At 38.0% G+C, this 15,555-nt stretch overlaps 1 protein-coding gene across 5 annotated transcripts in view; it reads right to left on the bottom strand.

Annotated features, from left to right (window-relative positions):
• The window catches only part of DCDC1 (doublecortin domain containing 1), a 244,302-nt gene that overhangs the window by 2,842 nt on the left and 225,905 nt on the right, over positions 1-15,555 (bottom strand). For 4 of the 5 annotated variants that reach the window (XM_060275323.2, XM_088653781.1, XM_088653774.1 and 1 more), the window contains 8 exons: positions 13,444-13,593; positions 12,566-12,667; positions 11,302-11,438; positions 9,695-9,874; positions 8,765-8,915; positions 8,278-8,387; positions 4,307-4,369; positions 1,274-3,469 (listed from right to left, as the gene is read on the bottom strand). In XM_060275323.2, coding sequence (XP_060131306.2) covers positions 4,307-4,369; positions 8,278-8,387; positions 8,765-8,915; positions 9,695-9,874; positions 11,302-11,438; positions 12,566-12,667; positions 13,444-13,593 — 893 coding nt within the window. In that variant the 3' untranslated portion in view covers positions 1,274-3,469. Of the gene's footprint in view, positions 1-1,273; positions 3,470-4,306; positions 4,370-8,277; positions 8,388-8,764; positions 8,916-9,694; positions 9,875-11,301; positions 11,439-12,565; positions 12,668-13,443; positions 13,594-15,555 lie in introns of those variants that run through there. The other variant, XM_088653766.1, reaches the window with a different exon arrangement.

The raw sequence follows: 15,555 nt of genomic DNA, 5'->3' as shown, positions 1-15,555 counted from the left end.
TTCTGAGTCCCCCCCCCCCATCTGTAAACCTCTGACATTCTAACAAGGTTTCAAATTTGGATTTTTTAAAAAAAATTTAAAGATAAATTCTGGAAAAGAGAAAGGGCTTATAAATGGCAATTGTATATCCACACATACTGCAGTAAGGCTTAGAGCAAATCCTTACTTAGCTGGAAAGGATCCCCCCCCCCATTCCAATGATGTCAGTTGATGGCAGGAATGGTTTGTGAAACATGATCTTGCAGGCCAAGCTGGGCATTTTCCTAACAGGCATAGACAACACTGAGATCGATTGACTAGATCTGACTCAATATAAGTCAGCTTCCTATCTTCCTATGAACCTGGAACTTTCTACATGGAAACATATGGTCTGTCACTGAACTGTAGCACCTCTGTTTTTTGATCCTGCTCTGCAAAGTAGAAATGCTCCAGTAGAAATAACCAGTTGCAGAATGCTAGGAATGAAAACAAATTTGTTCCCACTTGAGTGATTGTACTAATACATCCCCTGCACTTTCATCATAATCTAAACTAATGAGATCAAATGCCATTTTAATGAAAACATGGCATCTCTAGTTTATTGATTTATTTCTACTTAAATCACACTTGATAGCACAAACAGGAGAACTTGCCCCTCCAGCCAAAGCACTTTTGTATTCAGGAAAATAACTATTAACATCTCTCTTCATCCCCCTCCCTCAACCAGAACTCCTTCAGAACCTTCCAACCATGCAGAGGTATTGTATTTCTTCTGCAGCAAGCTTCAAAAAGAGAATGTGGTCAGACAGAAGCCTTCTCAAATTCATGAAAATATGAGATTATTGATATAAAAAACATTCTGTGTCAGCATATATCCATATAGTTTTGCTACGAGCCCTTATTTAAGAATGTAGGCGCTGACTCAGAGCAGGTCAAATTCTCTGTCCATTTGGCTCCCAGCTCCTTCTGTCTGATCCCTTTTAACTGGAGATCCCAAAGAATGGAACATGGGACCTTCTGTATTCAAAGTATGTGTTCTAACAAACACATATTTTTGTAAGATTGTATTGGACTGCTTTTTTTTCTAGTCCAGGAACAGAAATTCAGTTGCACAGCTGCGTAAAATGAATTCCTCCATTAATTTCAAAGGCAGAGCCAAATCCTTTGCTTGCACAGATTGCTGCTGTCTATTGCATTTAATGGGGTCCTTTTTGTTCCCTATAATCATATGGATCATTGAATGCATGTAGTTTCAGTCAAAACTTTTTATCATGAAGGACACTGAATCCAGAGATAGCTCTAAAAATAACTTTAATGTTTTATAGTTTTTTTATGACAAACTGTAATTGGAATATTATAAATTGTTTCAAAAGATTCAGACAGAAATATAGATCTTCAAAATACATAACAATAGTTTGTAATTTAAATGATAACTTAAAATTACATAAGCACTTAAGAGGCACTAAAAGTTATTTTAAATAGCCATAACCTTCAAATTGCTGATTTATTTTGAGAGGTGTCACTAATACATGTAGCTTGGAAACCACTGAGAACGCAGCATCAAATTCTGGTGATTTCATTTGGCATAAGATATACACCTCCTTTTTGCTCAGCATTTCCAGTACATTCAAAACAGCTGCACACACTAACTTATTTCCTAAAACCAGTATATTGTGCAGAGGTCAGAGAAAAGTCAACTCAATGAAATATTGTTGTTGTACATTTTACACAAGCCAGTGTGGGCATGCTGATGAAACGACCACAAAAATCTATTCAACTTATATTATCAATTAATTAAAATCTGCAGATGAGCTTTCAGTTTTCTGGTAATATTCACCGATAGCCAAAGAATCTCTACTTTTATGGGAAAAAGGAGAGGAGAAAAAAGCAAATCCGTTAGTTAATTATGGGAGGGGGAAGATAAACACTAATTTGTCAGAACAGGTGCATTAAGTTTGATAATGTTTAAAAAATTTATAGAAGCAGTTTCTTCAAGGTCCTATGTGAGTTATGAAGCCTAATTTTCTTTTCATAGCTCTGTGATAAAATTTTATCCACGTTATAAAAAGGGTCTTTACTAAAAATGACCGGAAATCTGAACTACCTGGCCATGCAATAAAAACACATTCCACTGTTGCAAAGTGTCAGGCAAGCCAGGTTTAGCTGGAAATTGATCGATAAGTCTTCCTTTTACACTTGAGTGCATTCACTTTTTCTTCATTGGATAATAGTTTTTTTAATGGGTTTTCCATTAATATTGGTCTTTACTGTTAGCAAGAAAAGGCAGACATTAAAAAAGAGACAGGAACAGCAAAGAAGAAGTTTAGTGATCTTTAATGATATGGTGCAAAATACCAGGAAGTGTTATGATGTTCCCTTAAAAAAAGCACCAGGTGTCATGTTAAATGCTGTTGGCTGTTCCAGCAGAGCAAAAGGGATGTAAAACACAGTTGAGATAGACTACTTGGGAGAGATTCTGCCTTTATTCTGGGAAAAATCCATAGATGTAAGAGCGTCTTTGGTCAACAACATTAAAAGAAAATATAGCTATTTCTTGTGGTGTTCCTACATCCGTATTTCTCAAAGCAATTTGCTAACCAGCAAAAAGCTTAATTCTGGAACTCACTGTCCGCCTTTAATATTTCAGGTTCCTCCTTTTTGACATTGAACATTGTCCGTAGCTACAAGAAATAAAACTTTACAAAAGAATAAAAGTGGATAGCTCTTTTTACACGCAAACTGTAAAATTGGAGCGACACTTAACTGTGGTCAGGTTACGTTCCAAGTATATGGCCTGGAACAGCTTGCAAGCTGAACTTCCCCAACCCGCAACTCCCTAGCACACATTCCACTGAATGGTTATATGAGGTGCTTACAGTTCGTTTGAGGCAGTGCTGTAAAAGCAGGAGTTAAGCTAGGACTTTATGGATGAGAATGTTATTGGTTTCACTGCTTAACTAAGGGAGATATTACCAGTTAGCGAAAGCTCGGTGCATTTACAGATGTACGTAAAATTGTGAGTCAGAAATAGGTGGAGATTGTTCAACTACTATGGTATATATTTTGGACTGGTGGTCAGAGAACTCAATGTGAATACATAGATTACCACCCACTTTACTACACTCAAGTAGGGTTGGTTCCTGAATTCTTGATAAAAATAGAATGCATGGGCAGAAGATGGGGATAGTGGAGGGAGAAAGTAATTCTGTGGTGGATCCATCTGGGGGCAGAACTGAACAGAGGGCACCTGTGTAGGGGGCAACCATGCCATCCTGACCAGGCTGGGAGTATAGGCCTCTAGGCTCTGGAATTCATCATCATGGGACAGATCACAGAGTCGACTGTAAAATGTGATCCTGAATAAAGACTAAAAGGGAAGGAGCTATTGTTCATCGACTGCAGTCCCTGGCATTCATTAAACAGAATCGTCTGCATAAGCTGTGGTCTGCCTGGCATGGATTAGTCTCTGGCTGTCAGTCTCCAAAGGTCACTGAGGGGACAGAAAAATACAGGATGTATCTGAAACCATTAACATTTGTTAACTAATCTGGATATCAACCTAATACATTTTAGCAACACTAAAATGCATTAGCAGCAAAGGCCTGCAGAACTAAAGCAAGTACTTTTGAATGTATTATAAACATGCAACACTAGGTGGCACCAGAGAGCAAACAAATTTTCTATGCATTTTTTACATAGGATTTTTTCCTCTTTTGTTACAACAATTTAATTTCTGAATTATTTATAGCGTCCCCCCCCTGTGTAGATCCACCCCAATATTGTTTTTGATGCATTGCTGCAATGCAAGATCCATGCATTCTGTGAAAGAATGAACCCTGGTCACAAACTAGCAGAATTAAGTGTATTAAAGACCATGGTTTAAAACATGCTTGACTCTATGCCAGGTTGTGCCAAGATATGTTAAATGTTTGTCCTGACCCCATCCCAATGCAGCTATCCTGGAAAATGTGTGGGGTTAGGAATGGTCACTTCTCTAAAGGATGATACACTCTTAATTGGGGAGTAGCAACATCACTTCCCACCAATGCAATTCAAACTGGCCGCATTGGAAGAAGTTACTCTTGGGTGACTACAGAAATTGCAAAAGAAAGAATGATTTTAAAACTGGTGCTGTTTAGGAAATAGAGAGGTCAAAACCTATAGGATAATACAAGTGATATCAATTGAATAGCAAGTTAAAGCATTCTGAGAACATTTACTTGTGATTTAGTGACATTTATTGAAAGGGATGGAATTCCTCATGAGTCTGAGTTGGCACTGGCTAAAGTAACTAGATTTTTTTTTTTTAACATCAGTGACTACTTACCTAGTCGGTGGAATGCTGATCAGTACTGCATGTAAGAGCCAGAAGACTGCTAATTGTGTTGACCTGTACATATATTTAAAAGTCACTATTAATATTGCTGCATTATTATTTTTTTAAAAAAGAACTTCACAGGAATCATGATGTTGCCAAGACTTCAGTCATACTGTCATACTGTCTAAAACTATTCTGCTACATATTCTACAGTAATTTTTTATTTAAAGCATTTCCTCCCAGGGTCATTTTTGCACACTGAGCTTTTTCAAGGGAACATAAGACATTAAATTCTCCAGTGTGCTTAGCCTTACTTGCACTTCTTCTGCCCTGCATGTTTTGAATGCTTGAATGAATTCACAACATGACTTAATACAGAGCTTCCACATACAGAGAGACAAAGTACAGCAACTTCTGATCCACCAAGCTAACCAGCTTCATATGATGGACCTCCAGTAACTCAAGTGTCTTCCTGGTTTTACAGTCTTCTAGGACAGAGACAACCTTTTTAAGTTGAGAGCCTCATTCCATTGAGGAAAAGTACTTTGGGACACATACTACCAGTGCTTGAAAATCAAAAGTGGACAATCTCAGAGCCATCCCCAAGTCACCCCTCCTATTTTTTTTTCTCTTTGCCTCTATCTCTCACTCTCATACACATCCATTTATTCCCCCATTAATAGCCTATCCAGAGATTATCCAAAATAAATAGCCTCAGCTACAGGGCCTGCAATCACCCTCATTCTGCCATTAAAATAATCAAGAACATTTCTTGATTCCACTTGCTGATGCTCTTTATTAATCTCTTACTCTGTCTGCAGCTTGCTGTACCTTGTAAAATAGACTCAGAGATGTGAAAAGGGGACAAGTGGCATAGTCTCTGGTGTTGCAGAGAATGGAAAGAAAGGAGGAGGAGGAGGAGGAGGGAGTGGTGGGCCCCCTCTCACATTCTCTGATGCTCCAGCATGCTGAATGCAATGGAACTGGCATTGGATGAGGTCTACTTTCTACTGTGCAGGGGTATAGGGACTAGTACAGAGACACAGGAATATGAAGGCCAGCAGATCTGATAATAACATGGTGCATGTGACCTCAGCATGGTGAAGGTGATGGAAGAACAAGGCTCTCAAGACCAGGAATATGGGGCTCAATTGGCTATAGTTGCATGCATCTGTTTCCTTTTTGTTTGTTTAATCCGTAAATATGTATATACCTTTTACACATGATGTAAATAATGTGATTATCCCTTGAGAGCGGCATTTTTCTTTCACAAATAGCCAGTGTGTAATGTGAATGCTTGGAGAGCTTTAACCTTTTGCCCTCCAGTCCCAATCAAGATTGGGCCCTCCACAACTGCTGTTTGCATGGGGTGGGGAACTCTCATGCAAATAGCAGCCATGGGACCCCTGACTGAGAGTGAGACCACATGAGGAACCCAGGGTTGCAGTCTCCCTAACTCCATGCCATGGTTCAGCTTTGGATAGGGTCCCTGCATTGCACTCAGAGGCAAACCATGCCATTAACATCATCAATTGTTTGGCCCACAATTGACAAAGTTGTTAACCAAGGCAAAGTTCTTTTTCAATGCTGTTGAAGAAACAAAATAGATCCACATTTTTTAGTTGGAATTTAAAACCAGAAGTGAGGTGAGACTCTACTAGTTCAACACAATCAATTTCTAACAAAACAATGCTAGCAGTGATGTAGACAAGGAAGAAGAAAGGAAAACAGTCACAGAGTCAATTGTTTTTGTTTTGTTTTTAAAACAACATGCAATAAAACTCTATTAAGTCAACATTTTAATTACGGATTTTAAAAAACTGTTTAAGGAAAAAATTTCCTATGAGATGTGCAGACTGGCAGAGTTCTCCAGAGGACACTCTGCACATAGTATGGTCATTGGTCTGTCACTCCTTATTTTATTTGCATCACCTTAATGTTTCCATAGCAGCAGAAATTACATTTCTCAGAGAAAGCTGCCAGGATCAGAGATGTTTGGTGGCACTTCAGCTTAATGATAAAAAGGAGTCCTGCTGATATTAAAGGCAGGGGGAATGAAATAATTGATTCAAATCAATAAGGTACAATGACTGGAAATTACTAACTTTATTAAAATTGGGGAGGCTAGAAGACATTTGATATAACCAGGTATTTAGATAATTGAATGGTATTCAATTCTTATCAAGCAGCCCTATCTATGATAATATTTTTAAAAGATGCATTGGTAAGAGCAAGTACTAAATTTACTTGACAGGACTGACCTATTTAGTGACTAGGTTACATTTCAAGACGCAAGAGTGATTTTAGTCCCTGTGTGAATGGGAAAATACATTGTGTGAATAATTTAATTTAAGGGACCAACGCAACAACAGAGCCATGAAAATGTTTTGAACTCCAAAATACTCTTCGAATTGGACAGATCTGTTAGGGATGAGTGATGGCACAAATCTGATACAGTGGTGATATAAATACCTCAATAAACAACTCACATGTGTTAAGATCATGTTTCACCTGAAAGTTTCCAAGGTTAGCAAGCTGTAAATATCAACACATATCAGAGCACTCAGAAGATTGGCCACATGTATGGTTTCACCAATTCACCACTTTTTTTTTTTTAAAAAAAAGGCTATGTGAATCAGTCATCATTCTTGTGTATTACCATAGCACACATTTTTCCATGAACAGGATATTGTAAATAATCCATGCAAAATTCTAATAACTGAATTGTCGCTTAGTCACATATTTAATTTATGAAAATAATATATTATTCAGCTTATAGAAAAATGAAGTTAGACATATTTTACAATGAGGAGGTACTGGCTTGCTAAAGTTATTTTGTAGCTAGTCTATCATTTTTATTTATTATTTTATTTAGTCAGTTTATATATGGCTTACTATACGTAAAGTATCCTAAAGTGGTTTACAGGATGAAGTTTCTTACACACTGAACACAATTATGAGAGTAGATTGTAGCTCGGTAAGAGCTATTTGTCAGGAATGATGTAAAGAAAGTCCCCCCCTTCCAATTACCCACATGGAACTAACTGTGAACTTCTTATGGGTAAAATTCTTCTTTTTGCTATCGGCAACAAATATTAACCAACAATGTCAGGGACAAAGAATTTTGTTCAAAGATTCTCTATTTGTATAATCACTTGTCTTAAAAAAAATTCCCTAGTAAGTCAGTGAAATAAACTCCCCCTCTAGTGGCTTTGGCAGTCCTGCAACAATTAACTTTAGACATTTGTTCTCCCTTGATTCTTTTTCTTTGAGTGAAGATACAGTTTCTGTCCAATTATTTTAAAATATTTAAAACTGCTCTAGAAATGGAGTTCCTAGCTATGATTTACTCCCAATGAGATCTCCTTCACAACAGAAGTGACATAAGGGAAATCCTTAATCAGGTTCAGCAAAGAGCCTTCTGCACCATCTGCTAATAACTGTGTTGCATTTATGGCTGTGGCGAGACCACACTCGGAAGACTGCATAGAATTCTGGTTGCCTCTGCCTCAAAAAGGGGACTGTGGAGCTGGAAAAGGTAGGAAAAGAGGGCAAGCAAAATGATCAAAGGGTTGGAGCAACTCCCCTATGTGCAAAAGTCAAAACATTAGGAGCTTTTTTGCTTAGAGAAAAGACGAGTGAGGCATGACATGATAGAGGTGTGGAGAAAGTGAATAGAGAGATTTTCTCCATTTCTGGTAAAACTAGAACAAAGAGACATCCAATTAAGCTGAAAGTAGGAAGATTCAGGACAGACTGAAGGAAGGACAGATTGAAGGAATTACTTTTTGAAACAGCACATACTTAACCATGGAATTCACTCTAACAGGAGGCAATGATGGCCACTGACTCGGTTGACTTTAAAAAAGAATAAAATAAATTCATGGAAGATAAGGCTATCAATGACTACTAGCAATACAACGTAATTTACAGCCAATTATATAGTATGCAGTACTATTAGTTATATTTTATGATACAACCTTCCCAGTAACTTTTTCTGATGGTGAGACAATAATGTTGGTAGATTCTGGACCGTGCTGTTTCCGAATTCTGGCATAAATAGCTCTAACTTCCAATTCATGTTTCATGGCTGAAACAAGAGTTTTAAAATTCCATTATGAAAATTATTTCTCTACCAATCTCTTACAAAACATAGATGTATAATTTAAGCTGTTACTGTGATAAGTTTCAAGTCTTATATTCGTATATGGACAAGTTATTAGAATAGTTGGATATGGAAATAGGGTTGGGTGATTCTAGTTTAGAATTACCGTATATCTATATCTATATCATCAGGTGTATATCCACCGTGGCCAGGGAGAGTTTAGCTAATCACATCTGGCCATGGCTGCCTTCCAGACTTCCAGACTTCTTGATCAGACAAAGGGGTAACTTCATCAGCCCACCCACCTCTTAGAAACATAAGACATATCTCTTATCTACAAAAATATCCTTCAGAAGATCTACCTTTTCTGCTCATAAAGGGATGGCCTGTGGAAACACACACAATCATGTCTCTTTCTATTTCATCCCATGCCTGCAGCTGCTCACCATCAGGTGTGTACAATGTCTTTGCAGGTTGTGGCATTTTTAGCTGAGTTGTACAACTGTCAAGTAGCTGAAACATAAAAACTGCATTAGTATTCAATGGTCTATGTTGGTTTGCAAGTTCAGCTTGCAGGTTAGAAAATACTGGCTTCCGATTCCTTAGTGAGAACAGAGGTGCATACCAAGTAAGGCTAATTTCAAGGCAAGTGTTATGCATATACAGTATGTTGGCCATGGTCTTGAATTCCTATTATTATTATTCCTATTATTTTTGTTATTATTGTTACTATTGACAAAGCATGAAATTCAACGCCATGCTAAGGTGATCGTTTCATTAGCACAAGGATTTATGCTTTCCAGAACAACCTCCCCTCTCTTCCCTCTGTTTCTGTTGTGGGGGTACTCCCAACCCTCCTGAGAAGATTTGGGGAGGGCATGGGGGCTGACATGGGAAGAAGAGCAGGTCCTGTTGTTCTAGCAGGAATTGTTGTGTGGCCTTTCACTAGCACAACAACTTAGTAGAATAGGACCCAAACTTTCTTTTGCCTGAGAGTCAAGAACTGGATTGAGATCTCACAATTTGCATGGGATGGAATAAAACAAAATGGGAGATGCATTAGAAAGTACTGAATATGTCCAAGATGCTCCGTATATTGGGGGGAAATAGCCAATGTGCAGATTTGATGGCTCAACATATTTGTATCTTATTTTGTTGAAGATTCTTGGCTCTAATAAATTTGTGACCTTAAACTCCATCCATGTCTCACATTTTCATTCCTGGGTTTGTGGGCAATAAATACAATGGTCTTTAGAAGCACTATTTTGAATGAGAGATTTCTTCTGCTTTACCTCTGCGATTGTTTTCCCCCAGGCATGAGCTCCTTGCTCAGGTGTAAATCCATTCACATAAGCCCACACTCTTTTAGTTGTTGGCTGCTTGTAGAGCTCTCTGTGACTTTTCACCAGTAGTTTAGGAGAAAATTGAGAACTTCTTTTGAATTGTAATGCTTGAAGCTCTGAAAGGTGCATCTAATATGAAACACAAGTCATGAAGTTCATGTGTGTTAATATATTTAAAATAGTGCTATTACTGAAGATGTTGCTGACTATTGATTCCAGTCATTTGTTGTAACATTTGCATTGACTGCTTTCATATATTCACCCACCATATTAAACCATAGTAATACCATCCAAGACTGGCCTTGTGGTTTGTTTCTCCCAAACAGTGAGTGGTAAGGCAAGAACACGGGTGGTGCTGTGGGTTAAACCACAGAGCCTAGGACCTGCCGATCAGAAGGTCGGCGGTTTGAATCCCTGTGACAGGGTGAGCTCCCATTGCTCGGTCCCAGCTCCTGCCAACCTAGCAGTTCGAAAGCACATCAAAGTACAAGTAGATAAATAGGTACCACTCCGGTGGGAAGGTAAACGGCATTTCTGTGTGCTGCTCTGGTTTGCCAGAAGCAGCTTAGTCATGCTGGCCACATGACCTGGAAGCTGTACGCTGGCTCCCTCGGCCAGTAAAGCGAGATGAGTGCCGCAACCCCAGAGTCGTCCACAACTGGACCTAATGGTCAGGGGTCCCTTTACCTTTACCTTTAAGGCAAGAAGAAACCTTGGCTACTGCTTGTGATTTGCTTGGTGAGAATCAAATCACATGCCTAGGATGACGCAATAAGGCAAAGTTTGTGGTTTGTTGCTGTTGACATGGAGCAACCAGGAGTGAAAGGAGTGAAGTGGAGACTTTTGACTGGGGACTCGTTAATGTTAAACCGAGTTAACCATTAACTATGGTTTAGCATGATGTGTGAATCAGGCCTTGTTGTTATTGTATTTCAATGGGTTTTACTGTAAACTACCTTAAGATGTTTTCATAGAAGCTGGTATTTAAATATTTAAATAAATTAATAATGATTAAATAAGCTATTTCTTATCTGTTTTAAGTATATACAGTACTATGCTTTATTAAGTACATTCAACTTACATTCATAGTTCTGTACTTTAGAATACTTCAGAGAAATGTTATACATTGCTCTGTTCGACAGTGATTTCGTGTTGAAGTCAGAAACCACTTTACTGTCTGAAGAACAGCGTATCCCTTTGGGAATGAATGTTGAACTCACTTCAGTAACTTGCTGGTAAAACTGCAATCTCATAGCAGTGGCAGGTAAATTTCACTCCTCTCAGGAATCATTTGGATATTTGTGAGAAGTTAAAAATGGTAGCCAAAATATTTGGCAAAGAAGCCAATTTCTCTGCCTAGAGCAATTCTGCTCTTATTTCTTCATCTCTTCCCATGTAAAAGTATGAACATTTCCACTCTCACCTTGCTCCTAAACATAGGAGCTGTAGTTTGAATGAATAGTTGGTTCAAGTAGTTACTACATAATTTTTATGTTGGTAGAATGTGACAGCCTTAGCTGTCAGTCAAACTACCCAGCAGAAAGTGCATTTCATACCTCTGTATGTTGTATAGTTTCCATGAGCCTCATCTCTTCTTGAGTTTCCTCAGTCCAGCCTCCTTCTACAACCACTGGCTGGAGGGGGCTCTTAGTGGGCACCAAACTGGCTGCTTTAGATTTTGCTATGCGTCGCCCTAAAACAAGGATGGCCCAAAGAGTTATTTTTTTTTAATAAATAAGAGTGTTTTATTTGAATGGCTCTAAGTCCTCTGTTGGCTTTTTGATGCTCCAGCAAGTTTTTTCTGACAGGAGTGATGAGATGCAGCAGGGAAGAGGTGGTGACGGAAAAGCTCTAGAGGAAGTAATTTTTGGATTTATCTTCATAGTCTATTGTTATATATCTCACCGACCCACATACTTTCATGCTAACTTGCCATTTAAGATCTATGGATTACAGGTTTTCTAACCAGATTCTAGGGTAGAGAACTACAGTTACTGGGTGAAGCTTAATTAAACCCAATGATATAATTATCACATAGTGATAATGACATACAGTATATTTTAGCTTCCCTCTAAAAATGGTTGGGGGGGGGGTGTCAAAGCAACAACATCAGATGATCATTCAGGCTTTAAATTATTGTCCTCATAAATAAGTGCACAGGGTGGCTAAGATTAGCTAGAGCAAATTATAGAGGAATAATATAAAATATGATGTTCTATGTCAACAATATGGACAAGACTATGTATTTGAGAAAACATTTCCCCCCTAACTCAATGTATTCTTCAGTAGAGATGAGGCAGAAACATTGCATCCATATGTTCAGAAACAGTTTATAAAGTAACAATATAGATTTATCAAGTGAAAATCTGAATGAAATATGTATGGATGATCCCTTCTGAAAACTCCAGTTCAAATGTACTCACAAAGTTTTAATTTTAGTCATTGGGGTAGGTACCTGGTCTTACTTCTTGCAAATCATACTATACTGTGCTAATTCCATGACCATCAAAAGCCCTGATTTGGGAACTGCAGGCCAAGCCCAGACTACACAGTACACATGATGGAAAGACTAGTATGGGCATAGGAAATCCTACACTATGTTATCCTTCCGGGAATGCTAGTTTAATGCCTCAAACGGAAAAGAACAATAATAAATAATGTGCATATATAGCCCAGAGTGAACCACCTGAGAAAGAAGCGCTTTGTGGATGGACCCCATGCGGGATAATATAAAGCTAAATGTGCTTATTTATTATGTTGTGGGAAGAGAACATGATAACAGTGAATTCTGCCATTGACCCCGAATTCTGAGATACTGACCTTGTAGTTGTCTCATTTTGTGCTTCATTGCATCTAGGTCTGCCAGAATTTTATCTTTCTCTGACCATTTTTGTCGTCCTTCCCTCTCTGCATTTTGCAAAGCTGTAATAAAGCAAGATACACATTATTTTGACGACAGTTTGTCTCATAGTGATTTTGTACCTGCAGGTCTTTAAAGATTAACAGTTAGCATAATTGGATCTGTTTCAGCAAATAGTTTTTTTTAAAGAACTAGAAACTGTTAGCAAGTTAAATAGATCCAATTATAAACATGTTATTAAAAGGTAAGCTTCTTCATAAGGAACTCTCTCTGAAAATACTGTAAAGCTTAGGAAAGTCTCTGTAGAATATGTATGGAATGAAAAAGCAGACTACTACATTTAAAAATTAAGCACCACTTTAATAGTGCAATCCTATTCATACTTATATGGAATTGGGTCTGCTGAACTGAGGGGGGCTTACTTCTATGAGGACATTCATACAATTGGTATGACAGTAATAAAAGTTTTTTAAATATATATTTAATAAAATGATTTGCAACAGTAGTATTTTTGTCCATGATAATAGCATGTTTATTATTTCTCATTTTACAGAGTTATGGTTTTTTGGATCCCAACTGTGAAACTAGTTTTGTGTGCCCAAGAGGGCTTCTTGAACAGAATGTACACAGCCTGCATTGCAAACCACTTTGAACCAGTTTCATAGACAGTTTGTATTAAGGGGTGGTCCGGCATTCAATGGAAAGGAACCAGAAACCAAGCATAGTCAAGAAAAGTAGCCCCGTGGATCCTAGCCAATATTGATATATCAGCATAACAATTTCCCCAGTTTAGGTGCTGCTGTAACAATAAAAAATTTCATTTCCCCCCATGACTTACTATCCAAAGGCAAGAAAGGTTCTCCAGTGGAAACCCAGACCTCAACTGGATTTCTAAGAATGATGGTGAGCAAAAAATCATCAACCAAGGTCAAACTATCGGGAGTCATCACTGATGGTATAGACTTGGTGTTCATTTTCTCCTCTGACTCTTTGGAGAGAGAGAAAGAGAGTTATAGGATTGAGGTTTTGGTGTCATTTTGTCATCTTTTAAAAATCTCAGATCATAACACATCTTGCTTTTATTTCTCTTTTCCTAGCTATTCCTGGAGATACAAGCCTACTTGTATTGGGCACCCACTCTTAGATAATTATGAAATTTAGATCTTTGAATATACAGTAGACACACAACTTACACTTGTTTTAGTCATGCAGTTGCATCTTTGTGTGTGGAGAACAGGGGGAAACTGTTGGAAGGGACCACCTGAGATCTCACAAGATCTTGTAATAACCAGGCAAGTAGGGGGCCGAGTGAGTCTCTCCCAATACCATGGGAGAGAGACAGACAGAGATAATCAGATAATGATGGGGGAATTTCATTATCTGCTTTCATCTTCGGTTGGAAGAAAGACCAGGCTCCCACCCACAGTTTGTCTGGCGGTCTGGCACTCACTTCCCCATGGAATGCGAGGGCAGGCAAAGGCATTGGGTGCACAGAGCACTCCAGATGCCATGACTCCCCCCCCCTCCCGATCCCATTCCTGGAAGCACAGGTTATCCTGTTAATTGGATTGTAATTGAAGTAAACTACAGGCTCGTGCCAGAGACGATGAGATAAGAAACTGCGAAAACAACCCAGCTACAAGGATGTAAAAGGTTTGGACTAGGAGCGGATTTCATTCGGTGAAAGAGACGATTGGGGGGGGGAGCCTACAGTTTGCTTAGTTAAAGTTTTTCTCTATATTTATGATATGGCAACCCTTCCCGGAATGCAAGTTTTATTAAAACTTTCTTCACAAGTGAGGTTGAAAAAATTGGAATATAATATGGAATTTAACAAAACTGGAACTGTGTGTGAGAGAGAAAAGAACTGAGAGGGGGGGGGGAACGCTAAACTTTGAAAATATACAGCAAAATCCTCCCTAACCTCCATTATCCACAAAGGAATGTGTGTGAGATAAGGATAATTGACCATAAATCAGTGGCAGGGAGGAAAGGAGTCTACCAGCTGTGGGAACAGAAGTTTTTGAATTAACTATCTGCATGCAGTCTGGATTCAGACCATTCTTCCTAGGCTGGGAAAATGGCGAAGATGGCTTGTTTACTGGAAGTTGTATCACGGAATGAAGTAATGCAGTGACTTTTGGAAACTGTGAGATAACAGTTTCTCCCGGGGCATGCCAGGAACCATCAACAGTTGCAGGAATTAAGGATACCATATATTGATGGGAAAACATCATGGAAAAACTGTCACACATAGGAAAGAATAAGGATTACAGCTAAAGTTCCTCACTTGAAACTTTATAAATTACCTATTATACCAACACAAATAGAAACCACAAGATTGTAGCTCTTATATAACGGTTTGTTATATCTGAATGGAATGGAAATTATTATTATTATTAAAATTTTGGAATGCAGAATAAAGGTAGAAGAATGAACTCATCAACTCTAGAATGCAAGGGGACCAGTTTAATTAAATTGCATAATTTGACATTTGAATGCATTAATAATTGTATTAATTGGATAAAATTGGTATTGTTAGAATGAGGCTGTTATTGAAACAATATTGGAAAATCAATAAAAATATTTTTTAAAGAATAATATATAAAAGATATATAATATATAACTTCCATCTGACCATATGCTTTCATAATTTATGTGTATATAAAGTAATATTTGGCCCATTTAAAGATTCATGATAAGATGTATTGTACAAATTACTACGGTAATTAGAACCTGCAGAAGCGTTCTAAAGTTAAACAAAAAAATTAAACATTTGTTCAAATACAGTGTACCAACATTAATCTTTTCTCCATGAGACGCCATTATTCTTTGTGAAAATAGAAAACAAAGTGAGAGATTTCCAAGATATTTCTTGGCAGCATACCAGCAAACAGGCTCTCTATAGCTTTACTACAAAAAAAGTTAGCTCTGTGAAGTGAAATAATTT

This window comes from Zootoca vivipara, chromosome 1 (assembly GCF_965207765.1).
Source record: "Zootoca vivipara chromosome 1, rZooViv2.hap1.1, whole genome shotgun sequence".
Taxonomy (NCBI): domain Eukaryota; kingdom Metazoa; phylum Chordata; class Lepidosauria; order Squamata; family Lacertidae; genus Zootoca; species Zootoca vivipara.
Note: the sequence above shows the minus strand (reverse complement) of the source record. Positions and strands in the feature narration are given on the sequence as shown.